Here is a 27,512-nt window from a genome sequence, read left to right as displayed (position 1 = left end):
TTTAATCGCAAAAAATTTAATTGCAGATTCCAAGGACACAAAACAAGATATCTAAATTCAATAGATTAGTATGGCCTAAAAAGTCTGAATTTTTATCAAGTTCTCAGGGTGATTCTGATAAAAGTACTCTGAGGATCGCACTTCAGGTATCTACTTGTTATTTCTATGGGTTTGACCTCTTTACTTTTGGAACTTGGAGTTTCAAACGCTGTGATGAAAGGAGGCAGTTTAAAATAAATAAACACACAATTCTTCTAATTCTGGATATTATCACTTTACTATACAAAAAGAACCCCTAAACATTTACAAAAGAAAATCAAAAGCAGTTGCATTTTAGACCACATTGGAAAAGTTACACAAAAGTCTGATAAACAACATCATAAAACATCTTCGTACCATGTAAGTACCATCCAGAGAAATCCAGTCAACCATTATACCATGGGTTGAAGTATTTAGTACCTGAAGGTGAACCTAGTGCCTTGTTGGTTTATCATTTACCCATAAAAAGATAAACCTTGGTATCTTCATAAAACATGAAATTATTGTCAATGAAATAAATTTTACCAAAATAAAATTTTGTTAAAGAAAACAAAATATTAAGAAGATGACATAGGTTAGCTGCCAGTCAATATTCATGTTAAATTTTCTTAAGATGCATTCCGTTACGACCAACCGAGGCAACACTGTTTAAATATTTTGAAGATCTAACTATAGAGTGCTGTTATTCCAAGTGATCCTCCTATGGCATAAATTTATTTTACATATGTACAGATCATGTTATTGTATATACACATCAAGGAGCTACTCCAGTCAATACATTTCAGTGGCAGTGCCTATTTTTCAGGCAGAAAGTTTTCTTTTAGCCTCTTGCTCACAGCATGGGGCACAGGAAGCCATTTCTTTCCAAGAATTCACTACATTCAGGGAAGTCTGGACTCTTAGTTTGTTTCCCTCATGGAATGATGAGCAGTATTAAGAATTTGGACTGATAAATAGTGTCTCTAGTTGACCATTGCAAACATTAGCTACACTTTTGATTTCTGTGCTTCTACAAGACTGTATGACCCCTTCATGTTGGCTCTTCTGGCAAAGTAAATGATCATCCCAATGGCTGGTATTATCAAGGAAGATGCACAATAAAGCACGAGTAGTTCTGGAGAAAAATAGTCCTTGTTATTTTCTCTTCCTGGAAAACAACAAAATGGATGCAGTCAACATCTATTACCAAAAAAATTTTTTGTAGTAATAGTTACATGTTTTATTTTAATAGTACAACTAGAGTTTCTAAGATTGGAATGAATCAAAGCCGTGATAAGGGCCAGCAGGACCTTAAATGTGTATTTCTCTGAATTATCCAAGTAATCAATTGGCAGTTGCTATGGTCATGATGAGTCTAAAGATGACAGCTGTTGACTTACGCAAAGTTGGATCCAAATGGAATTAGGTTCAATTGTAGAATGGAAGCAAGGGCACAACTTTCTAGAGCTCATTTAAAAAGTGAGAATTAAAGAAGAGTGTTTGCTTTGGAATATATAAAAATCCACTACAGAACTAGGACTCTGATAACTGTGAATTGAAATGACTAATTTATTTTCCAAGAACATCCTTGTGAAGTATAACCATTATGGTCAAATGCCATATATGATAGATATAGGATAATAAGAAAAAGAATTCTTGCTGACAGCTTTTTCAGAGGTACATCGAAAACTTTACATTTTGTATCTCTGAAGTAGGGTTTCTTCCTATGTTATTCCTCTTCAGCATTTATATCATCTCTTGATAAGCTGAAGTTCTTTGGATAGTATCATATTTTATTTAGAATGTTCCTTACTCAAAGGCATTTTCTGACCCACATTTTCCCCAGCTTAAATTAGGAACCCTCATATATTTTCATAACTCACTATACTTTTTCTCGTAGATTTTTCACCACTTGTAATTAAACATTTGTTTGTATGTTTATCTATTAACCTTGGTCTCCTTTTCCAGACTATAAATTACATTAGGCCACCTATCAATTTTCTTTTTGGTTCACCACTGAATAGCCAGTACTTGACTCATTGCTTAGACTAGTTGACACCCAATAAATTTTTTTTTACTACATTCCCTCTAGAATTTTCTAATCACTGGAGATCAACCAAATAGAAAAGGATCATGATGGTCAGATGATGGGAAGTCAATTTTTTCAAATTATTGAAATCAAAAAGCACTTAACCCTAAACATAATAACTGTCTCATTTTTCTACTTCCCCTTGCTAGAGTAGAACTACTCAAAGTATAAACATTATATTTTAATGAGATATCCATTGTCATAACTATGGTTAGGCATCAATATTGACAACAAGCTGGACAATGATATTTCTACTCCTATTGTTTTCTTTTCAATTTAATAAATAATAAATCTTTTGCCTTCAGTTTTTCCTTCAGGCATCTGCAGTCAAACACAAATTTGCTGCTGAGTCAGTTACCAGGGCAACCTTCAAATACTATTTTCTATTAGCTGTATAAACAATGAAAATCCAAAAGACTCTCAACCATTCCTATCATTGGAATACATTCAAGCCAAAACAAAGCAAAACAAAATTAGTTTTAAAACTCAGCTAAATAGAAAGGTAAGCTAGTTCAAAATACCAAGGAAAAATGTTAAATTTTTGTCTCCATTCATTCGCAGTTACTTTACACCATAGTTTGGGAGCCTGAATTTCTTAGCTGAGTGTCTAAAATGCTTTGATAGTTCATGTAAGTAATGAGTGAAAAATAGCAAATATGTGTGTTACTTATTTAATAAAGCTATTAGAAGAGACAGTGTGCAAGAGAGAATTTAAAAAGTAAGTAGAGAAGCTTCGATATGTCTTTAAAAGAGAATCATTAACTACAAACTTCTAACTACAGAAATGTTAGAAGTCCAATTTCCTGGGCCTACGCTGAATTAAAAGTGGATTAGAAGCATCAAAGATTAAAAGAAATAGGAATAAATTAATTTCAACCTAGTCATAACTGAGATCTCCATCCAAACAGAATTACCCCCAACTTCATTAGAAGCACTAATTGCACACCCCCTAGTGTCCTTTTGAGTGGCATGATAAAAGGTAAGTGTTCCATTCTTTGGACACAGTAATTTCATTGGCCAGATCAACTCTTTTCAGGAAAATCAGTGCAGGTGGATGACTAAAAGTTTTACATGTAATCATGATACTTTCCCCCTTCTTTTATATTTCTAGGTAGATGTATTGATAATGCCATGTTTCAAGAAGATACTGTGAAGACACAACATATGGTAAGGCTTGCAATGTTGAGAAATTTGGCCAGATGAGTAAAACTTTTACTGGTTTTCTGACCTAAGTTCAAATTTTCTTTACCTGACAGGTGGTTGCAAATTCCAGTGGCCAAGGGCCACAGGTTCCAAGAGTTACATTTGTTTGCAGTCCTGTTTACTCCAAGTGTGACTTCCAACACACAGTGAGAGCTCATTAGCACCCAAGACATGGAGACTGGTTAGCAAAGGCTAACATATTCTGCTTACACCAATAAGATCAACAGATCCTACCGTATATTCACAAGAGGGGTCAGGAAGTTAAAGGGCCCCTGAATTTCTTTGCTGAGGCCACTGCTCACCCCACTCCCTACTCAGAATAGAGTAGGATGGACAAGGGGTTTGGATTTTTAAGAAGGCAATTTTGTAGTCTTATAGATCCTTTTATGTTGGTTGGCATCAAGATTGCCACTCCTAATTATTATCCTGAGAGGAATCAATCCAGAAAATAGGCAGTTATTCCATGTTTAGAGAATAGCATTCTCTTGTGATAGAAGGATAGAACCTTTCTTCTTCCATGTACCAATCCTACTTCTTTTTTTTTTTAATATTTTATTTATTTATTCATGAGAGACACAGAGAGAGACAGAGACACAGGCAGAGGGAGAAGCAGGCTCCACACAGGGAGCCTGATGTGGGACTTGATCCGGGGACTCTAGGATCACACCCTGGGCCAAAGGCAGTGCTAAACCGCTGAGCCATCTGGGCTGCCCGGCCAATCCTACTTCTTTAGTTTCCTTATAACCTCCAGGGAAAGGTTTTGAAAGTATGTTTAAATGCTTAGGAAATGCAAGACTTCAGAGACCAATGATGAATTGTCAATGTTGAAAAAAGCACATGGGAATCCTGAACTCACCAATGATTAATGTCAACTTCCTGGCTAACCTCCATAGGATAGGGCAGCTGTGCACAATTATTTTAGGAAACTTTGAGAAATAACCACAGTCAACGTGGAATTGAGCTCCATGTTGCCAACTTATTCACCTAATTCTAGAAACTCTTTACAATCCACCAAACCTCTGGCTATTGTAAAAATAATCAAAAACAAAACCAGAAAACTAACTAACCTTTAACATCGAGGGTTAAACTTCTTAATTGCAAGCCAGCCTCATTTTTAGATTCACATTCGTACACTCCCGCATCCTCTAACTGGACCTTGTGGATGGTATATGCACCATCTCTGGACTTTAGCACTGTGTCTCCCGTCTCTGCTTTTTTCTTCAGGATTATCCAAGTTTTTGGAACATTTCCACATGTACAGGAGATAATGACAGTGTCTCCTTCCTTGACACTCTCAGAAGGAAAAGCTATAAGCTGTATGTCTTTCGGAGCAACTGTAAAGAGAATTTAAAAGGCACCTCTGATTGGGTGAAATATAAACCAATTCCATATTAATTTAATGACAGCAACAGTCAGCTGTCAGGGAGCTATTTGTGCTTACTGTTTGCATCAAATTTTTACAGGGTTAAATACTGAAATCAAGGTTTGTTGTAAACGATCATGTTTTTAATGAGAGAAGACATGTCTATACTTCTCTCATGTCCCTTAATCTAAGTCTTTATCCAGACTAGCCCCCCAAAATGGTTTTTGACAAACAGCAATAGAATTCAAACATGGAAAAGAAAACATTTCTTTTTGTCGCAATGTTGTGCACAGTGTTTCTTTGAGGTACAAAGTTCTTTGTAGGCTTCTGAGTTTTGAGTTGGATTCCTGGATCAAGTGATGCATAGATGGTTTTCTTACTATTCTTAACAACCACAACTGCCATTGACTAAGTGGCAGGCACTGGGCTAAGTATTTAATGTGCAACATTTCTATTAATGCATAACCCATGAAAAAAAGTATCGTATTGCCATCATTCGTAAGTGAGATTCCCACTAAGTTCATCTATTTTTGTGACTCCATTTGAGATTCTTTCCCCAAACAGAGCTATAGAACCAGGACATCCATCCTAAAGGCTTTCTTTAAAGTCAAGCATTGCCCTTCTGAGGTTGTTTCTATGAAATACAAATTATCACTGAACTGGGGTAACAAGAAAGTCACTAATACCTTAGTGGAAATAATACCAAGGAGGTAAGAGAGGAAATGACAGCTCCAGTGGGAAAAAAAGGAACTTGAACCACCCCCCAAAGGGAAGGAGTGGGGAGAAATCCCGACTGATTACTGCAAGCTTTCGCCCAAAACAGTCTGTGAATTCAACCTGTCAACTAGGAATTATTTTGTTCTTGGTCTTGGCTCTCCATCCTGGAGAGAGGGGGTCTGGATCTGATAACCAAAGCCATTTAGTGGTTCTATGGCATCAAGTTGATGACCCAGAGGCATGGTCACTTCTACTTTTAGCCTCAAAATTTACAAAAGGTGAAAGTGTCTTCTTAGGCTTCTAAGCAAATGCTAGCATGTGCCTTGTGAGAGTACCCCTCAGAGCCGGTTCAGCTGGATTAGGGGACTTTAATCCTAACTAATTTCCAGGTACATATATTTCACTTCCTATCCTTATTTCAATACCATAATCTTTGCCTCATAAGTACAACTGGAACTCTGGCACCATTCCTGCAGCTAGCATTCCACTCAAGGCTAAAGGAATTTTAGGATAAGAGACATGGAATGGTTTGTGAGGAAGTACCATTCCAGGAGCTTGCCAAGCATAGGAAATATCATGAGCTCTTCAAAACCCTCAATCGATGTTTTTGGCAAAAATTTTGGTTTCAGAGAGGATTTTGTTCAAAACCAGTAGCGACCAAAATAATACTAACAAATTATAACTCATTAATCACATTTTACTTACCTTGGATAATTAATTCTACTTCTTTTCTGCTTATTCCAGCCTGGTTAATCCCTTCACACACATAAATACCAGAATCTTCCATTTTTGCAGAAGTTAAGGTGAGAATTGGATCCTCAGAAAGAGACTGCAGGCGCCCATTACTTAGCCGCCTGCTCCACAGGATGTTCGGAGCTGGAAGGCCATCGCTAGAGCAGGTCATGTTCACAGGACTACCTTCCTCCACGATGGAGGAGGGGCTGACCACGACGGTTGTATCCCTGGGGGCAACTAAATAGGTAAGGACACTTGTTAGCTTGACCCTTTGTACCCTGAGTTCCAAAAAGTTTTAATAATGTTGCAAAATGGAGCTATGGATTCAATGGATCAGAATAGTTTACTAATGTTGATAACTTTACCAAAGGAAGGGCTTTTGTCCCCATTTACTTTAAGAGCAGATACAGAATGATAGAGAGTAGAGTAGGAATGCATCAAGGATGTTTTCTAATAGGAATAAGCTCCTATTAGCGAAGCATGGATGATTGTTGACCATGCCTATCAGCATTTATGGTATATTAGCTAGCACCAAAAAAGATTTGAATCCCCTATGAGAAGGTGGAGTTTATTTTTCTACCCCTCTCATCTTCGCTGGTCTGGTGACTTGCTTTGACCAGTATAACATGAAAGGAGTAATACTGTGGGACTCCCAAGCTTGAGCCTGCTTTCATTACCACCCCTTCGAAATGCCACACTCCAGTGCTCACTTCGGCAGCAAATACTTGAAGAGCTCCACTCTGGTGACTAAACCTATTCCACTTTCCTTCAAATCATAGCATGTGGAGAAAGAGAGCCTCAGACACTCCAGAGCTCCAGAGAAGGCTCTAGACATATGACTGAGCCCATCTGTGACAGCCATCCCCTACCTACCTGCCAATTGACTGAAAATGCATGAGTGAGTTCATTTGATACCACAGGCAGCAGAGAACTGCCCACCTGACCCCTTCTAGACTTGCCAACTCATACGATCATAACCTAATAAGTGATTATTGTTTCCTGTGTTGGGAGTGGGCTGTTATAATAATTACTTTAAAATTTCTTTCCCAGTTACTTTTTTTCCACAGAGGTTTTCTCTATTAACCCTGTGTTAACTATTGCCTGATAAACGTGAGAAGAAATCCATATTAAATTGTGGCTACATCACACGCGTACTTACCATTAACATAAAGTGTCTGTGTACTCTGCCTTTGTTTGGGTTCAAATTCCATTTCATCAATATGTAACTTAGCCAGACAAACAAGAACTTTTCCAGTATCTTCTGTGGTGGGGATGAAGGTCATTTCCAAACTCTTAGTTTCTAGAGATTTCTTGTCCATGTCCTCCAGAAAGCTTTTACTTTCTATGATAGTCTCCCCCTTAAATAATTCAATCTCCAGTCGGTCAGAAGGATACACATTAGGAACCTCGCAGCTCACAGTGACTGGGTTTCCATCCACTAGTAGACCACTCATCTCAACCTCTGGATCTCTAGGGAATGCTGCAAATATTATGTAAAAATGATGTTTATATGTGAACATCCAAAAGAAAAATGGAACTAATCTCTATTAAATACAAGGGTCTCAAAATGACAATTTTAACTCATTTGGGATAGAATCATCACCAACATATAAATCATGACATTAAGTATACATATTTATGATATTAAGTATAAATATGTATAAGTATAAATAATGTTATAAACAAAAAATACTTAATACATGAATCAATTAAGAAATAAATATACTTCCTACTTTTCTCTTCTTAGTGATGCAATCTTTCTGACAGCCATGGACTGGTCTTTTGAAAGGAACATGAGTTTCCACCATCTTATTTAGTAATTATATATTTTAAATGTTTTAAATATTTCCCCTGATGTATTGAATATTAACTGTCTGTTGGTCTCTTAGTATTCATTATCTCAGTCTTCAAAACAGTCTGATAAAATGGGTATCATTTAACCTAATTTACAAGTAGGAAAACTTATAAAGAACTTACAGTTAGGAAAACTTATAAACCTCATAGAAGCTCAGAGACTCTCCTTAGACATTGTATCTATTAAGCCACTGAGTTGAGATCAGAACCCATATTTCTCTGAGCTCAGAACTCAGGTCTGGTTTTACAGAGCTGTGAAGCCTTTAGGTATCAAAGAAGATCCACAGGGCAGTTCTCAATTTAGACATTTTAATTTCCAGGGGCCGGGTTTAGACAGTAAACTTTAAATATTTCTCAAACAATGCTTGTAGTTGACAAAAAAAAAAACTGTAGGATTTAGATTCTAAATAATTATAGGGTCTTAGGCAAACCAATAAAAATAAGACTAAAATAGATATCAAGAGTAAGAGTAATGCTAAAATTCTTTTTCCTTAGGCAAAATGTTGTTAAAGTGATACATTTTCAAATATTTCCATGTTGCAGTAAGAGTGTACCACTGGTTCTCATTTTTGTTGGGAATGTGCCTCCATCAGCAGATCCTGGACTCTGGGTAATATGATACCACAGTAAAATTTACCCTTATTTTGAGAGATTCAAATCCCTTTACAGACATACTCTAACTCATGCTGAACAAAATCCTGATGGGTAACACAAGTTTGGGCAGGTTTTCTGGTAGAAAATGTTCTATTTTTCTCTTGAGTTCTACTGAACAAAATAAGGCAGAGTAACCCTCTTAAAGGAATCCATTTTCAGGTCACTTTGCATATTTTGTCCTTCATTCATTTTAAACAGGAATTCCACCAATATCAAATTCATAGAGATTCCTAATGATTTTTATTAAGGTGACAGGAACAGCAAGAAAAAAGTGCAGTGGATGTATGCTGTGTATAATCAATTTAAGATCTAGTGCTAATTCCCGGTTCTGCTTTTCACCTGGGCAGCTCCCACTGGCCATCCCCGAGGGCCAATATAACTAGCTGTTTTCAGTTTTGGCTTTCTCCTGCTCCCCACTGCCTCGTTTTTTCCCATTCTGCCAACCAGCTTTCCAAATGTGCCTTCAAAACCATAGGCTCCAGCCTCCCCCGCTGTTCAAATACCTGAGCAGTAGTAACCCCTATCCAGTCACCTGAATGGGCATTGACCCCCACTCCTTTTTCATGACCACTTCTGAGCACCCTCTATGCACAGAGAGGGGATGGGAAGCAGTAAACATGTAATGCGTTCAAGTGCATGATGACAGAAGGATTAATGATCTACAAACCAAGGTCTGTGGACGCTGTGTGCATATGCAATATATACTTCAGACTTGGGCCAATTAAGTTTCATTAAAAATTCTGGTTCAGAGACTTAGGAACAGTTCACAGTGCTAAATTCCCTTTCTAAACACATGGATCTCATTGCATATCAGACCTGCATTCTGTTTCTTTCAATAAAATTGAGGGCACTAAAACAGCAAACAATTCTGAAAACCACTTACAGTAGAGGTCCACCTTAATTCCCTTTTCCAATTTCTTATGTCCACAGGTCACGGTGCACAGGTAAGAATGTTCATTCTCCAAATTCACAGGGCTTAGGGTCAGCGTAGACTTGGCCCCTTCAACCTTCACCGTCCCACTCAGAGGACTATCTATCTGGGTTCTCCAAGAGAAAGATGGGGACTCGCAGTCTGTGACACCACATGTTAACACAACTGAATCACCGATCTGAGCGATAATCTGGGGTCCTGGGGAGATCTCAACAGTGAATGGTTTCTCTGGAGGAAAAAGAACAAGACAAAAAGAAGATAAGATTCTTTTCTTCCTTCCACATTCCAAACTGTGGTCTTTTTAGCTAACATTTGTGCCAAGAATAAATAATTCCTTTCCATCTTGGGACCATCCTGAAAGACATTTTTAAAGAATGAACGCACAAGAGTTCATTGTCTCATTCATTTAACAGAATGAACACGGATAAAAACTTGTCATGATAGAAGTTGGCATCTTTTTGTGACAATAAATCAGTCTCTCCTCAGCTGTAGTTTATCAAATCCCTGGTAATAGTGGACAACAGCTCAAATAATGTTAGAGGTTCCAGTGTAGAAGCATTGTGTAAAACACTTTGCATGTATTAATTATCTCATTTAATCCTCATGACTGAATTCTTCTCTTTTACTTTCTCCTGCTTCTTCTCTTTATCTTCCTCTTCCTCTTCCTTCTTCTCCCATCACCCTCCTTGTCCTATTTCTCCTTATGGAAATTTAGGCTCAGGAATACTAAATTAACTTTATCTAGTTTACAAGTAGTAAAATTAGGACTTGAAGCCAGGCAGATCTGATTCGAGATCCCAGCTTTTCAGTTGCTTGAAAAACTAAACCAAGTCATCTTCATGTGGAGATAAAGCAAGATCTAAGAGAGGTTGTGAAAAAAGCTACAAAACTATGTCTTCTGGTTAGATGCAATACCCATAGTGGACCTGCACTTAGAGTTTCTGTGCCAACAATATAAACTTATACCATTGAGAGCACACAGAATCAAATTGAAAGCAAAGTCAAAATCTAAACATGAAAATGATATGCAAGGCACCTTTAAAATTTGTTTGATGTAATACAAACATACTTTCAATTAATTTAAAGGTTGAAAACTGAGATAGGAGGGTAAACTGCTAAGTCTCAATATCCAGAGAAGCTTTTTGGCTGCCAGTGCTATGCCTGCTGGACACACAGGCTGCTTTGGGATGATTCCTGTCTTGAGGAAAAAGGGTATTTCAAATATCCATTCCTCATCCCCTGAAGAAACTGCCAGTGGTTGGGCAGCCCTGAAAGGGACAGATGAGACTCCAGAGAAAATCACTACAACTGTCCCCATAGATAGCATACTGAACAGAGGAAAGAAACCTCAACACCTAAGTAATCCAATTACACCACATTTTGCGGGTTTCTTCTCTGTGCCAGGAGAGGTTATTTTTCTTTTTGGTTTGTCTCGCTGTGACATTGTAGTATCTTCCAGAGAGGGCTTTCCTCAAATTACCTCAATGATCTGATACGCTATTAGACTTTGAAAAAGAGAGAGCATTCAGAACAATAACCAGAGTTTCCCAGTTCCTTATATGCTAGTGTGAGAATGGGGAACTTGAAAACAGACCCACTTCCTGCCTGGGAAGAGCTCTCAGATAATTTTTTCCAGTGGTTGCATATGTTACCAGGCAAATTTTGTGGCCCCTGTGGAGTAATTCTCAGGTAACTGGAGAGTTCTTTCAAGGTTCAATTCTCTCTTTAATACTTAAGGTTGTTAGTGTCCTATGATGCAAAATTCAAAACAGCCCTGCCTAAGCCCAGAGTGCATTTCCTTTTCACACTGAAATAGGATCTAGTCTATTATGGGGTAGACTTATTCCAGGATGGGTGATTAGTTTCCATGATTTTATTAGTCAAATAGTTTCCTGGTCTCTTGAGAATGGTAACCTAACACCCAACAGAGTTAATCTACTAATGCTGAGTTTCAATTTTATTGTTTTAACCAACCAAATTAAAACCGTATGTATTCATATTCTAAAATTTTGCGTTGCTCGTGTTTACAATTTATGCAATCAATAATTACTGGGCACCTATTTTGGGGTAGCACCCAAATATTAAAACACACGCACAATTCCTAACTTTAAGGAGCTTGCAGTTTAATGAAAAGACATATTTAAATAGATATATATATATATATTTTTTGGCTCTTACTAAAGTATATTTAAATTATTTACTTTCATGCTTGTCTTTTCTCCCTATAGGATAAGTTCTTCAAGGGTGGTTGCTAGCCATAGCTTTTTCGTGTCTGCCCCCTAGCACCAGGCACAATTCCTGGATTCTTGGACAAAAGCTCTTAATTAATATGTGTTGAAATAAACAGAAGTACATAAACTTTGGTAAGAAGTGTTGAGTGTAGACAAAGGGAGGAATGACCAGGTTTGCCTAACAACAAGCTGAAATTGGAAGGCTAATATGAGCTTTGTCTTGAAGGATGGCTAAGACTTTGCCTGGTAAAGGAAGGGCACTCCAGGCAGAAGGAACAACAAGGACAGAGGCACAGGGACACCAATGAAGCTACAAAAGTAGTTTCTGACCAGATTATGAAGAGTTTTATTTTAAGAAATGTGAATTTTAATTTACATGCAGTTAGGGTTTGGTTGAAGTAATATATAATGAGCCCCTTTTTTGTTTTAGGTATATACTCTGTTAGCATTACATAGGATTGACTATCTTGGGGACAGAATGATAGCAGGATGGCCATTTGGAGACAATTAGCTATTTATTTGAAAAGTCACAGAGTTTTAGATTAAAATGTGCCTGTGTTAAAGTAATAGTAAGTACCCTGGTGAGCAATTTGACTCAAAGCAAATTATGAACTGTGCTGAACTTGTGTTCTTATTCACTTCATAAGGTAGTGGTAAAGACTAACAAGACAACATATATAAAGTGGAAAGTAGAATTCCCAGCAAATATTAGGTATATTATCAATAGAAGCATTATTAATTTCCATGAGACAATATGCTGTCTTCTGTAAAATGAGTAAAAAATACTCTTATTAGTTTTTTCTTGAAGATTACAGCTAACATATATAAAGTGCCTGACATATAGCTGGTGTTCAGTGAATGCTGTTATCTAAAAACATCTTGCAAGAGTGCAAGTCAGAGATGATAAACTAAGGCAATGGCAAGAGAGATGAAAAACTGAGGACAAATTCTGAGGATCATTGTGAGGAAGAAATGACAGGTTTTGGTGATATGGAATGGGAACATGAATTTGAGAGTAAACAGCATATAGTGACCCAAATACTGGGAGTCCAGAGTGAGCAGAGATGAGAACAGATGTGATAACTTGAGAATGTGAATATTCAGGGGGTGGAAGGAAAAGAGAAGGTCGAAGCATGAGGCGGGGAAGAAATGGTAAGAGATGGCGAAGAGCCATGTGAGCTCTGGGAGGAAAGACTGCTGAGAAGTAGGAGTTAGTTGAATACTCAATTTGCTAAAGGACATGACATCAGATGGGTCATCAATAAAACTCAAGGAAGCCATGTTGGCATTGAAGTTGTTGTGCTATTGGGCAAACCCCACTTATAACACCTTTATCATTCCTTTCTCACAGTCTACTTACCTTGAACGATTAATTCCACCTCTTTTCCATCCTTCCCGACTTCATTGACACCTTCACAGACATATGTTCCAGAATCTTCCAGCCTCATAGCAATTAAAGTGAGAGTTGCATTCCCAGAGAGGAGCTGTAGATTCCCATTATCTAATTTTTTGCTCCAGAAAATCTGTGGAGGTGGTAGGCCTTCACTGGCACATGTCATTGTCACAGAACCGCCTTCTTGCAGCCTCATAGAGGGAGTCACAGAGATAAATGTGTTCCTGGGTGAGACTAAAAAGGCAGGAGAGCACAAGATTAGTAACTACTAGGCATCACCTTGATCCAACAAGGATAACGTAGTTCTCTCACAGGCTATATTCATATGTTTTCACAAATGTGACAAACTTACTCTGTCCAGTTAGGATCAAATCAGCATTGTGGGGTCATAAAACTCAGTCAATCCAATTTCTGACTAATCTGAGTGAGTTACTTTTTTGATGGTTGGTGTTTTCAGATGGCCACAGATACTCCGAAATTAAGAAAGACCCTTAGAATAATGTGGTTCAGTCTCCCAGATAAAGTAGAAGTCTTCTTGGTATCTTTGCCAAGTGCTCATTTAAGTTGGCTTCAACACTTCCGTTGAAGGAATTGCCGCTTTACAAAATAGTCCATTTGATTTGGGGACAGCTCTAATTATTAGAACGATTGAACTGAAACCTTCCTCTTTGTAAATAAATTTCACTCAATGGCCATAGTTCATCCTCTGCTGTTACAGAATAAATCAAATCCCTATTCCACATGCCTGTCTTTCAAATAGTAATGATAGCTCTCTCTTCCAAGTTTTATATTCTCTAGGAAAAATACCCCCTATCTTGACTGTGCTTTTCAAAATATTGATAAAAGCTTTTCCATCTCATTCTCTTTCAGCTAAACACACTATAGTTGGCAATACTCCTTTTAAATGTAGTGTCCAAACCAAAACACAGCGTTTCAGTCTAGAATGGAGTACAGTGAATCTACTCCTACATGATTCTGGGACTACAAGCCTGCCTCAAATCCCTGCCCTTCTCAGGAAATGTGGAGGCAATCAAACATCACCTCCACTTTCCCACCCAATGCACATGTGTACGTGTGAGCACATTCACATGTGTGCACATGCACGCATGCACACACAGAACAAATGCTCACCTTGTAAAATCTCTATAACTTGATATTTCAGGGCACAAGAGTTTGCAAAACACGATTAAAAACATTTTCTAATTTGAGCCTACTTCCTACTACCAAGTCAGTTTGGTATTAGCACTCCCCTCTGATAGGTCGGGAAATAGGGAAATTAAGTGACCAGAGTTCACACGGTTAATGGAGCCAGTAGTCCTCTCAATCCGAATCCAGTACTCTTTTCACTGAATAATGCTGTTGACAAATATTATGTTCTTGAATAAAAACGGAGTAAAAACGATAAACAAGTGCCTTCCTGACTTTAGTTGCTAAGTTTACTGCCGTATTCGTCCAAGACTCGATTACCACAAAGACTAGACTACACCACACAGGTACTTACTGTAGACTTGTAGCTCTTTGGTAGTCTCCCTTTCTTTGGGCTCAAAGTCAATTTCATCCATGTGTAATTGTGCTCGGCAAACAAGACCTTTCCCAATATCCTCATTGGTAGGAGTGAAGGTTACCTCCAAACTCTTGGTCTCCAGGGACTTCTTCTCCATAGGCTCTAGAAAGTCCTTACTCTGTAGGAGATCATTGCCATTCAGCAAATTCATCTCCAGCCTGTCAAATGGGTAAACATCACGGACCAAACACGTGACTGTGACTGGCTTCCCAACTTCTAGGGGGCCACTCAGTTGGATCTCTGGGTCCTTAGGGAAAGCTGCAAAGGTCAAGCAAATACATGTGAGTGGGCTTTCTGTTCATGTAATATAATTCAGTGCAATGCAATGTTTCTGTTATTACAGTCGTAATTCATTATTTGAATAGCCTTTTTGGGATGCCTGAGTTGAGTGTCCGCCTTTGGCTCAAGCTGGCTCCCATGTGGAGCCTACTTCTCCCTCTGCCTATGTCTCTGCCTCTCTCTGTGTGTCCCTCATGAATAAATAAATAAAATCTTTTTAAAAATAAAATAAAAAAGATACATAAATAAATAAATAGCCTTTTATGGGTTTGGGTGGGTTCACAAACCGGAATCAATCACCTTTTAGAGAGTTCTTCAGCACTGATCCCAGATGTACTAAGGGTTGCATATTATTCAAGTAAAGGAAAGGAGAAGAAATGAATGTTTATTGAAAACTTACACGTGCCCACTACTGTGCTATTCATTTAACATTAATAATTTTATTTTAATTCTAAGACATGGAAAACACATTTCACAGATATGAAAACATAGCACATTTACATAACTGGCCAAAGCTCACACAACTAGTAAATGGCAAGTCTGGGATTTCACTCAGGATTTCTATTATTCTGTACTGCTATTGAAGATTTACATTACATCACATTCCCTTATCTTAGGACAGAGATATGACCACTTTACAAATAAGGAAACTGAGGCTCGGAATGTCATTGCAAAGAACAGCTACTGTGCACCATATGCTAAGAAATGAAAAGAGCGATATTAAATAATTGGTTCTGGAAAATGATGCCCCTGATAGGAATTCATCCACCAGGAAGGTACGCCTGTGCAATCTTCAAATTCTAGAAGGGAGATTTGCCTCCTGCAATGCCCAACTCAGCATCCTAACCAGCACTCCACTTGAACCTTCCAGTGCCAAGGTGACAGGGAACATGCTATTTCAATCGCTTCCTTTGCAAGGGCTACCTTTTCATTACAAACTGTCATGAAGGTAACAATTGGCTGGATTCAGGACTCCGTGTAATAAGAACACAAAAGTCCCAGCTCTAAAGAATATTACAATCAAATGTGGAACGGAGACAGGATTGTTAAACATAATGAGAGACAGATATTCTTAAGCAAAAACTTCAGGAAAGACAATTAAAGCCAGAAGTGTCTTTATTCCTCTTTTTTAAATCTTCAACTATTTGATACTTGAGAGCAAAGGCAAGGGAACTGGAAATGCTTTACTCTGTGAAAAAACAGTATTTTTCATTTTTATAGCAATAATTTCTCGCTCTCATATTCTGTAAGAAATGTGCCCATAGTCCACATAGTTTGCTGTCAAGTAATATAAGAACTTGCTACTTTTCCCTGTATTTACATAAGGGGGCCTTTCAAGGCACTCAGGAGGCTGCGCAGACAAACTATGCATGTACAACGGGTATAATTGAAAGCAGCCGGCCAGGCACGGTTTCTTGGTACGCATTAGCAACACATGAGGCTTATTGAAGAATCAATTACAGATGCTGGGCAAAGCAGAGCTCCACCATAGCAGAAGGAAACCAAAATAATTATAATCAAATGAGGTCTTCGTGAAGAGATGGCCATAAAGAATTCCGGGGTTTTTTTTTTTTTCAAATTTTTAAAATTTAATTTTATTTTGTTTTTCTAAAAAGAAGTCATCAGTAAGCAAAGGCAAGATTTTTATTACAGGTTGGTTCTTTATTCCTCTTGCTAACTTTGTAAGCTTGGATCAAGATGGATTGGCATGCATTTTAGTAGAATGGCAAACTAGGGATGTTTATTAACATTCGTGAGGCAAATCTAATTCATTGCACCAATAACCTTGAGGTTGAGCATTAAGGCTTAATGACACCAAAAACAAAAACAACCTTCCTAAATGTATCTGTGCCGAAGTCAAACGAATGAAATGTTTGCAGATACTTTCCTTATGTCTAAGGAAAAACTCTTGTACAGAGCCCTATTACTAAATTATAGATCCCCTACTTAGGCTGATTTTAAGCACAAAATTGCGTAAGAATAAGTAAGTGGAAAATCCCTGAAGAATGGAATTCATAAATCATTTAGGCATAGATGACCAAGTAAACATGTAAGGATAGAATCAAATAGAAATGTTTGAAAAAGAAGATTTAAAACTTCAGAAATCTTCATTTTACAGCTAAGGAAAGAAAAGCCCAGAGACATTGAGTCTTACCCTTGGTCACTATGTTTATGGCAGAGTCAGAAGTAAAAGCCAAGGTTTAGATTCCTTTTCTAGTGCTAGACTCAGCGGTCTTAACTTTCTGGGGGCAGTATGTCCTCTAACCAAGAATCTGGACATGAATATCCTTTAATTTTTTTTCCTTTAAAAATACGTTTTCTAAAAAAACTTATTTTAATGCAAAATTGAAAAACAAATCAAAGAGCCTCTGCAGTACTCACAATAAATCTCCACTTGAATGCCTTTTTCCAGTTTCTTCGATCCACAAGTCGCTGTACACAAGTAAGCATGTTCATTGTTGAAGCTAACAGGGTCCATGGTCAACGTGGAATTGTTCCCCTCATTCTTCACTTTCCCATTCAGTGGACTGTCTATCTGGGTTCTCCAAGAGAAAGATGGGGTCTCACAGCCCGTCGTACTGCAAGTCAGAGAAATGACATCACCAATCTGAGCAGCGACTCTGGGTTCAAGGAAGATCTCCATTTTCGAAGCTTGAGCTGGAGAGGCAAAAAGAAGAGAGAACTTTGTTTAGCATTCCACTCCCTCTGCTCTATTCTAGTGTAATGTCCAAAATACAATCTGGCTGATATTTCTTTCCTAAATTTTGAACTAACTGCAAGGCAGCCAAAAAGCACTGGAGTGACTGCCAGAGGTGTGGAATCATGGAGAACTCTGTCCTGACCCTCACGCCCCTTTATGAAAGTTGTTTCAGTATTTGCTCCATTTAAGCTCATTATCAAGTATAAGAAACTGAGGAGATAGACCTCCCTAGAGATAGAATCCAATTCTCTATTTGACACTGAAAAAAGATACCCAAAAAACATCAATTTGCAGCTCCAACTATAACAGCACAATGGTACATAGCAATACTCAATAGCCCATTACATGTTACTTTAAGTTTTCCCACGGCTTAAAAATCCAAGTGCCTGTCTTCACTACCATAGCACAACTGACTGCAGCCAAAATCAGCTGAAATGGAATGTGAGCATTTGGAACAGATCAAAGAGAACTTACAAACAGCAAACACCATCCAAAGTATATTTGAGGCTCCAAAGATCACGACCATCTTCCTAGGCATTTTTAGTTGCTGCCGTGATGAGAACATAGTGGTCCCCAAAACCCTTGTCCCACCTGAAAGTGCCCTGGAACAGGCTTTCGCCTGTAAAGCCAGTGAGGCTCGATGAGGAGTGAAATGGAAAGTCTGCTCTTTATAAAGGGTCTTGTTGCAGAGGCACAGGGCGGAGGGAAATCCCTTCAAGGGGAAACCCGGAGCAGAGCCAGAAAAAAAGCTTAACTGACACCCAGCCAAGTCCAGGATTAACCCCTTCATTTGCTCTCAGGACTCAAACTACTCTCTCTGCCCTGGAAAATGAAACACTTCTAAGGGATAAAAAGTTTTTCCTGATTTTAACTCCAAAAGGATATCTTTGCAAGAAAAAGTACAAGGTAATTCTCCTTTCAGAATAATGTTTATTTCAGGATAAATGAAAAGCGAGAGAGAGGGGAGAAAGAGACAAAGATAGAAAGGGGAAAGAGAGAGAGTGTGTGGGAGAGAATAATAAATTACACTCTGGATTTTGAAATGGCTAAATAGCCACTATGTAATATGAACTGGTTTTTCTCCATTAAGGCATATTTGCGAATTCTAAAATGGGGTCAAATTATTCACTTACAAAAAAAGAAAAGTTTTTATCTCTTGATGAGTTATTTTTTAAAAGGGAGATCATATAACTTCTTAGTTTTATTTTCTCTATTCATAAAGATACTAATAAAAATAACTCTTTTGACAACAAACATCAACTTGCTGAAATGATTTCTGGAGTGGAAAGTAAAAGGGTGTTAGTAAAACAAGAGAAATAATTTTTCCCTTTTGTTTCAGAAAAGTTACCAATCTTTTGGTTCAATTGCTTGGTAACTGAAAGTCTTTCGCAAACTTAAATATAAATGTATGGAATTCATCTGAAATGGTAAATCTCTTGGACTGGACCATAGACACAGCTGAAATATGAAAAATACTTTGGTATTGTTATATGAGAGGTGATGATAACCAATTTGATGCTGTTCCCACCCTGCCAAGTGAAAGTATTTTTTTAAAGCTGTTTTAAAAATGACTGGTGTAGCCTTGCACACACAGAACTCAAGTCTTTGTAAAATGCTTGCTAATCAGAAAGAAACCAAATAGCCACTTCCTTGTATTATACACGTGCTGGTCTACTTCCTTCATTGGATCATCAGGTTTTTTTTTTTTTTAACGACTGGACCAGTTCTTGTACATCATTGTATCTACCTCTGCCTTCCCAGTACCTAATGTATGGTTTTACACTTAGCAGATACAATAAAGGTACAGTCATAAATCCTGTAAATTAAAATTTAGAAAAGAGACTTTCAAAATGCTAGCAGTCATATGTAAATACTGCATGAGAAAAAGTTGGATTCTACAAGAAAATACCCAAGCTCATTGACTTGGGGGGATGTGTATAATAATAGCCAGTGCTGTGTAGCAAAGGCAGAACTAAGGTTTAGAAACTGCACCTGTCCTTACATGGCTGGAGAGATTTCCGGACATCCTCCTGGATACTGATGAAGATGGACTCATTAATGAACAAGGAAAGAAAAAGAAGTGCGAGAAGTGGGAGAAGTTATTCTCAGGCTCTGATATTGTGATTTCACTTACCAAATATGTAGAGATCAGAAAAGTGGCTTCAGGCAAAATTAGCTGGTAGGCCAGTAACCTAGTGGTCCTTACAAAGTTGGCATCATAGAAGATGATCTGAACCATTTATGTTGACTACTTAACTTCAGAAGAAATCTAAAGGGGATTAAGGAATTTTAATGCATTTTTCTAAAGTACAAAAACAAGTGACTAATAGGATCTAAAATGGGATCCCAAAGACCAAGTCATGGTAAATAAATTCAGTTCTCAGTTTGGATATGATTCCAAGTTTTGAACATTGAAGAAATACTTCATCTATTGAATTAGTTCGTAGTGCTTCCAACAAAATATTCAATAAAGTCCCTCATTATATCGTCGAGTTGCACACCGTTTGAGGTCCCACCCACTTCTTTCAGGTTGAATTGATTGCTCTCTTCTATGGCCTCTCTACACTAATGTACACTGGTAGCAGAGCACTTGTCATGTTACATTTTTCTGTTAACATGCCTATCTTTCCCAACTTACAAACTGAAACAGTTTTTTTTTGTTTTTCATCTTTAGGCATTCATTAAATTTTGTGGAATGAATGAATAGAGTTGCAAGCGTAAGCATAACAGATTGGGACTAATCTGCCTGGATAGTGTTACTGTGTTTTGTCTTTGAAACTGTTCAGTTCAACATTTTTATCAGTAACACAGAAGACATGATTATCTAATTTATTCATGATAGAAGATTGGAAAAGATAGTTAACCTTAGAAAAGACAGAATTAAGATACAAGAAGACCTGAAAGGATGGTGAAACGAACTTTAAAAGGAATACATAAAATCTAGTATTTAAATTAAGACATCAAATACTTGAGTACAGGATGGAGGAAAGTTGACTTGACCATAACCTGGAGGAAAAACTGGTGATTTCAATGATCCATAAAGTGAACACAAGCCAACGTTGCGACAAGAAACCAAAATAGATACAATAAGCTCATAGCATTCAACCTTCTTATCACCTGAGGCCATCCAGGACCATACTGAGAGCTGAAGTGTCTGATTCAGGACGCCATTTCTTACACGAGAAACAAAAGTAGAGACTATCCAGAGTAAAGTGATGAGGATGGTAGACAGCTCCAAAATCCTTGATCTGGTAGGAAGCCATTGAAGGAATAGTATGTTTTGTTTGGATAAGAGACACCTATGAAGTTAGGTGATGACTAAATGACTGATATGCGAAGGAACCGAATATACTTGTTACTTTATATCAGGGGCTAAAAGTGGCACACGTTAGTATGTGGTTACTAGATTATTAACTGTAGGAAGGCCAGGAATATGTGTGTACTTCCATCACGAGAGCTTCAGCACTTAACAGTGACCAGTAGATAGTAGGGGCTAAGTAAATCAATATTGAATGGATAATTACAATTTGAAAGAGAATTTGACTCACAGCCCAATGGTCCTGAGCTCAAATCCAGCTACTCTGCTCAGGAATTGTTAAACCTTACGCAAGTATAGATAGCCTCTCTGCACTTGCTTACACATGCTCAAATAGGAGTAATGGTACCATCTGAAGTGATTCATATGATATTTATGACTATCAAACCAAAAGGGATCATGTGAAAACTCTTTAAATAAATACATAAAGTACTTTAAATAAATACATATATATATGGCGTGTAATAACATTAAAATACAGCTCCATTGAGCTCACTGGAAAAAAAGGACTTTCCAGTTATCAAATCTTTTCAACAATGAAATGGGTCACCACACGAATTCACCAACTCCTAGTCATTGGAAGTAGTCAAGCAAGGTTGGATGATGTCTCCTAACAATGTGGTAGAGGTCAAGTTTTGCCTTATGTAAGATATTCAATCAGATGGCCACAAAGGTGCCCCCACTGTTAGGATTTTTTAATTGTGGGCAGAGCTATCCATCCTTTCTAGCCTAATTTCATCAATCCCTTCATTGTCCATATGAAAATTGTAAGCATCTTCTGATGCTTCTCTTGTTGGACTCTGTGATGCTTCAGGCATACTTCTTTCAGCCTATTTTAATAATTACTGAGTTTGTAGAAACTCCAACTCTTCACGACTTTCAAATAAGTAATTTATTATGGGCCTCCCTGGAGCAGTTTCTTAACTTCTTTTCTTAGGTGACTTAACACATCTAAGGGAAGTGATGTTCCCAGTAGTAACAGTGGCTCATTGTGACAGCAGTTCTCACCCAGGTGAGAGAAAGAGCAATTCACTTTCAGGAAGGCATATCAAAATGGGATTGGGAAAGTGACAAACCACTTCAGTACATCCTATCATGTCAACTTCTCCCCACATTAAGAATCAAAGTATCTATGTTTAAGATTTCGTTAGGTTCTATGTAACAGAAATCTTTGACAGTGGCAAAACTCATGTGAGGTTCAAGGCAAAGCAGTTCAAGTCCAAATCAGCTACTTGAAAATATCAAAGACCAAGATTGATTCTAGTTGGTTCTGATTATCGGCATGTGGATAATTGTCATGAGCCTAAGATGGCTGCTCCCTCTCCAAACATTACATCTCTATTTCAAGCAGGAAAATAAGAAAAAAATGAAGGCAAGAGGACAAAGTCAGTGGAGTTTATCCCCTTTTAAAGGGCTTTCAGTAAGTTCCAGGCGGTGACCTCTTACAGCTCAATGAAAAGGTGAGAGATTGAATATTTTAACTGAATACATTGTTGCCCCCAAATAAATCAGGATGCTGTTCATAAGAAACAGGGAAGAATGGATGATGAGTAGGTGATTATCAGTGCCTGTCACAATTTCCTACTTCAATTTACAAAAGTTTATTGAGGAACTACTGCACAGACACTGTGCTAACACTGGGAACATATAAATGAAGCCACAGACTCAGTTCCTACATGAAAATGAAGAACTACACAGTATCTGTAAAGAACTTTCACATAGTTCAACTAGTGACACAGAAGAGGGGCCGTTTATTTACCTCTTCTCTGTAATTAGGAAATAAATTGTATTTTAGCAAGCTAATGGAAGTTTGAAATTTTCTGGAAAGCAAAGTATAGGAAGAATCACTGGTTAAAAGCCTACTTCACCACGGATTTACTGTGGCTTTCTGGAATTTTGAGAAAAATACTACTCATCATTAGGAGTAAAAAATGTCTATTTAATAATACATATGTACCTGATAGAGCGACTTAACTGAATGTTCAACCTACCACTGAATTATTACATAAAATAATAGAAAAAAGTCTGCCACTATAGGAATTATTATTCTTCCCCTTTTGTAAATTTATTTAGTAGAATTCAGAATTTTAACCATTTATCTTTGAGTGTCACATGTTTTCAAGTTCAGCACTTCATATGGACAAGGGTACCTTCGTATCTTCCAGTTCTCCTGTTTGGCATGACCTCCCCTACGCTGCTAATCCCCGTTTCTGGCCTTCTTAAACACCTGGCCTTGAAATTGTTCCCTTACTTATGATTTCCAGCATCAGCTTTGTTTTCTAAGCAAATTTTAACACTTTGGATGTCGAAGTCTTGCCTATTTTTACATATTACCTGGTCTGATCCTTTGGCTGCCCCAAGTGCCTATAACGAGATAAGAATAAATAAGAAGCACATGCTTTCTGGGCTGCTGGGTATTATCGTTTCCACAGATAATTAATTACCGAGGCAATAATTCAGGGCATTTCATTCCGATATATAATAGTACTTCCCATTCATATAACTCTTTCCCTGAATAGTTTCCCTAAGTGTTTTGAGATTATTGTCTGTGAGCCTCCCAGCAACCCTATGAGAGGAGTGAGGTGGCTCTTTTGTCTTCACAGTGTTGATCAGAAAGCTGAGGCTCAGAGTTTAGTGACCAAGATCACATAGACAGTGGGCTGAGTCTTAAACCCGGCTCTCCTCACCCTCAGTGCTCTACTCGCTGCACCACACCAAGGCACCTCAGTCTTGCTGTTGGTTGAAAGACATACCTTCCCCTTGACATTGTCACTTAGAGGACCCAGAAGCTCCTGAGTTTAACTGCAGTTTGACACAATGAATATGACAGGTGATCCAGGAGACTGTGCCCACTTCTTCCCAAGCTGATGAGTATAAGCTTCTCAATACTACTTTCAGAGCCATTTTTGAAGTTTAAACACACCTTCTGCTGCAAGTGTACAAGAAGGAGGGGAATGAGTAGACATTCAGGACATACAGGAACACTTTATCCAGATTCTCTCCTAGAGGCCCAAGATCTAATGTTAAAAGAGGAATTCTCTTTGATGCTTGTCAGAACTTAGAAAAAAAATTAGGGGCACCTGGGTAGCTCAGTCGTTTTAGCTTCTGCCTTCAGCTCAGGTCATAATCCCAGGATTCTGGGATGGAACTCTACATTGGTTTCCCTGCTCAATGGGGAGCCTGCTTATCCCTCTCTCTCTGCCCCTCCCCCCACACATGTGCGTGCTCAGTCCCTCAAATCAATAAATAAAACCTTTAAAAAAATTAATGGAGCCCCTGAGCATCAAAACACAGTTCCCACCCATGTTCGTATGACTGCTTCCAGTCAGCCCTAAAGGGGATTTCCTTGGCAGCCAGCCTGTGAGACCAGCCCACCACATCTCCTGGCCCCAAATGAATCCAACTCCATTCTTCACTTGCAACATGGCCAACACTAAGGAATGAGGAGATGAAAATATTCAGGGTTCCTCTCATTCTGGAATGATTGCAAAACATCTGTTTACATTGTGAGAGGAGGCTTGGAGAGGACATTTTATGAGATTGTGGTAAATAGGGACAAATAAACACATGGGAAAGATAAAAGAGACAAATATAAGAGAGAAATAACTCTAAAATGTGTTAGATCTATTAACTATTTAATTTGGGGATGATCTCTTAACTTCCAATGATCAGAGTTTTGTATGGAAAACAAATAAAATTTTTTCTGCCATTTAACTAGAACATGAATACCTTTCCCCCAAAGCATAATACCTTTGGAAATCTCCCTTTGAAATATTTTAAATTTCTGTGCTAAATTAAAGTTCCAATATTCATAAATAACACATAAAATTTTCTTTTGGAACCCAGTGCCATTTCAAAAACTGTAGCACAGCACTGCACTGTTGAACTGTTTGAAAGACATTTGGACATTTACAGAGTACTGTGAAGAAAAAAGTAGTCAGGAGGAGAGACAACTGGATTCTTGCTTCTCTTCTGTAAATAAAAAGGTAATCTAGGACCACAGTCTTAACTTTTAAGGTCCAAGTTTTTTCACCTGCAAAGAAGAATGGGGCAGGACAGGTAGTCTCAAAGTCCTTCCCTTTCATCATTATGATTTCTCAGCTAAGAATAACTAACTAAGGAACCACCGATAAATTGGCCAAATATCTGGTGGCCAAATATTGGTCAGGCTCTAGGCAGAATGACTCACAGCAAACCAACACTGGTCATCTTGCAAAGCACATATTCCTTTGCAGAAACTTCATAGAAATGTTACTTCATGGTTTTAGGTCATTGCTATTGCTTTTTTATGCTTTGGATAGACTTTCTGCTTTCGGCTGAGGCTCCAGGCTCTAGGATTTACTCATTTCCCTATGTTTGTATTTGTATCCCTGAACATGGGCATGTCTATTTCCCCTCCACAGCTAAGGTTGGTGACAAAATGAATATTTTTTCTTTTTCTACAAAATGAATATTTATTGAGTGTCTTATGTGCCAAGCACGGTTCTAGGTGCCAGGAATACAGTGGTGATGAAGCCAATGATATCCCTACTTTCATGGAGTTTCCATTCTAGAGTAAGGAGACAAAGAAACGATCAGCAGGGAAGGAAAGCAAACACCAAGTAGAAGTACAAACCATTTGAATAACAGTGAATTTCTTTCAGAAGTTTCTCTTCTTCTTTCCCCTTTCTTCAGTATACATATACACATATTTTTAAATATTGTTAGTAGCCTTAAATGTGGAAAATAGTGTGAAATAAATATCTTAAGAAGTCACACACCTAAATAAATATCTTAAGAAGTCACTGCTTTTGCCCCAGCCAGCTAAGCTAGAGCAGTGCAGGTTCTACAAAAGTATAATGCTGGTTAAACCAGTTGGGAGTTTGCCAGACGAGGACAATGGTGCAAAAGAGGGGCACAGGAGGTGAGGGTGAGTCTGGAACATCCTACGTAGGAACAATAAGACAGAGTCATATTGAGAGTTAAAGAACTGTTAAGCAAGTGGGAAAGGGGAACAGAGGGAGAAGCATACTCTCTGCTGAGCAGGGAGCCTGACATGGGGCTCGATCCTAGGATCCCAAGATCATGACCTGAGCCAAAGGCAGCCACCTAACCGACTGAGCCACACAGGCAACCCCTATAATTTCTAAAATTCAATATACTTTGTCCCATGTGAGCCTCCTGACAATTCTAAACATGCAGGACAACTATTTTTTTTTCTCATTAGACGTAAAAGAAAACTGAGGGTCAGAGAAGTTAGCTGATCTGCTTGAAGGCACACAGCTAGGTAATAGGAAAACCAGGGCTGGCACTTAAGCTTCCTGATTTTATGTTTGGTGTTATTTTTACTCTAGCACAGTGCCTACTTTCAAAAGTTTCAATTCAACTCAACCCCAGCCCTTTTTTGGTCTTCCTGTACCAGTAGCTGTCCAGGGCAGCCTTGTAAATAACTTTGGCATCACCTTTTCCTGAGATTGGTATTGTCAGACGCACACTATTTTTACCACTTTTTCCTCTGATTTCATAAAACTTTCCATTTCCAAATCACACTGAAAATTCACAGCCCTGTTAAACAAATGTATCTGCAAAAAAGTAATGTGAAGTAAATCAGCTGAATTCAAAAATTCCCTGCTTTCAATTTCTCTATTTTTTTTGGCTCAGAACGTAAGCTGTGGAAATTCCAAGACTCCCATATAAAAAAATTAGAAAAGCTTGCTTGTGATTTGCCACATTATAGTTAAAATGGGACTTAAGGAGAATATCCTGTTTTTGAAGACTTTGTGCCAGGATAAATAGGGTAAATACTAAGTGATTAGAATGTTTAAAAGGGAAATTGTAACACAAATATTGCATTGTCCTTATGGAGATTAAAATGTTTTCTAAAAATTCCCTAGGCAGTCTTTAAGGAATCCCAAAGGGAAAATAAATGAATCCCAAAGCGCATAAATAAATAAGTGAGGAGAAACGCTGAATATAAAAGTAAAAGCAGACAGGTTGGACCTAAAAGATTTCCCATTGGGAGATTTGGGCACCTAAGGTCAGTGGGCTCCATTATTTCCTCTATTCCAGGGCTGAGGCCATGCGTCAGATGACAGGAATCTTCAGAAGCCAGCAGGCACCAGTCAACCTGACATTTTCCATGACTTTCAGGATTCTGCAGGAGAAGTGATTCAGGCAGCAATTTTATTTTCCTCTCAGGGCTGTCTTTTCAAGGAACTGCTACAACACCTTTTTTTTTCTTTCAGCAAACTGGACACAACTTAGAAGTAATTGTGCCATGTAACTCATCTTCAAAGCAGTGAATCCGGAAAGACCACTGTGAAGGTCTATTGGATAAAAGTTCCAAGACTATAAATGACATGTTTGTTTTGGAAGAGGTCTGAAAATCATCTAATCCCATGGTTCTCAACCAAAGAGATAGTGATCAGGTGTGAATTCTATCACCAATAATTGATCATTAATAATAATGTGTTGCCATGTGGAAA

The 27,512-nt window shown here is 38.1% G+C and overlaps 1 protein-coding gene and 2 long non-coding RNA genes across 5 annotated transcripts in view; 2 read left to right on the top strand and 1 right to left on the bottom strand.

Moving 5' to 3' along the window:
- The window catches only part of LOC140638048 (uncharacterized), a 34,895-nt gene extending 31,592 nt beyond the window's left edge, over window positions 1–3,303 (top strand). The window contains exon 4 of the long non-coding RNA XR_012035163.1: window positions 3,219–3,303. This is a non-coding gene — a long non-coding RNA (uncharacterized lncRNA). The remainder of the gene's footprint in view (window positions 1–3,218) is intronic.
- Window positions 250–23,819, bottom strand: VCAM1 (vascular cell adhesion molecule 1). 3 transcript variants are annotated; one of them, XM_072834710.1, is made up of 9 exons: window positions 23,802–23,819; window positions 17,414–17,689; window positions 14,690–15,010; window positions 13,156–13,422; window positions 9,517–9,792; window positions 7,285–7,605; window positions 6,096–6,362; window positions 4,378–4,644; window positions 250–1,186 (listed from the first exon to the last, which is right to left on the bottom strand). In XM_072834710.1, exons 2-9 carry the CDS (start codon window positions 17,673–17,675, stop codon window positions 1,026–1,028), a joined length of 2,142 nt encoding a protein of 713 aa, XP_072690811.1. In that variant the 5' UTR covers window positions 17,676–17,689; window positions 23,802–23,819; the 3' UTR covers window positions 250–1,025. The 3 variants fall into 3 exon arrangements, with proteins under 3 accessions (XP_072690811.1, XP_072690809.1, XP_072690810.1); XM_072834708.1 differs by lacking the exon at window positions 23,802–23,819 and adding an exon at window positions 18,207–18,466; XM_072834709.1 differs by lacking the exons at window positions 4,378–4,644; window positions 23,802–23,819 and adding an exon at window positions 18,207–18,420.
- LOC140638047 (uncharacterized) lies at window positions 20,302–27,512 on the top strand. The gene is made up of 2 exons (XR_012035162.1): window positions 20,302–22,508; window positions 27,273–27,512. It is a non-coding gene; the product is annotated as an uncharacterized lncRNA (long non-coding RNA).

This window comes from Canis lupus, chromosome 8 (genome assembly GCF_048164855.1).
Source record: "Canis lupus baileyi chromosome 8, mCanLup2.hap1, whole genome shotgun sequence".
In the NCBI taxonomy this organism is placed as follows: Eukaryota; Metazoa; Chordata; class Mammalia; order Carnivora; family Canidae; genus Canis; species Canis lupus.
Note: the sequence above shows the minus strand (reverse complement) of the source record. Positions and strands in the feature narration are given on the sequence as shown.

Coding starts and splice junctions, on each gene's coding strand:
- VCAM1 (XM_072834708.1), bottom strand. CDS start 18,297: ATGTTCTCATCACGGCAGCAACTAAAAATGCCTAGGAAGATGGTCGTG. Junction 15,011..17,413: donor CATTCAAGTGGAGATTTATT/GTGAGTACTGCA, acceptor TGACCTTTGCAG/CTTTCCCTAAGGACCCAGAG. Junction 6,363..7,284: donor ACAGACACTTTATGTTAATG/GTAAGTACGCGT, acceptor TTACCTATTTAG/TTGCCCCCAGGGATACAACC.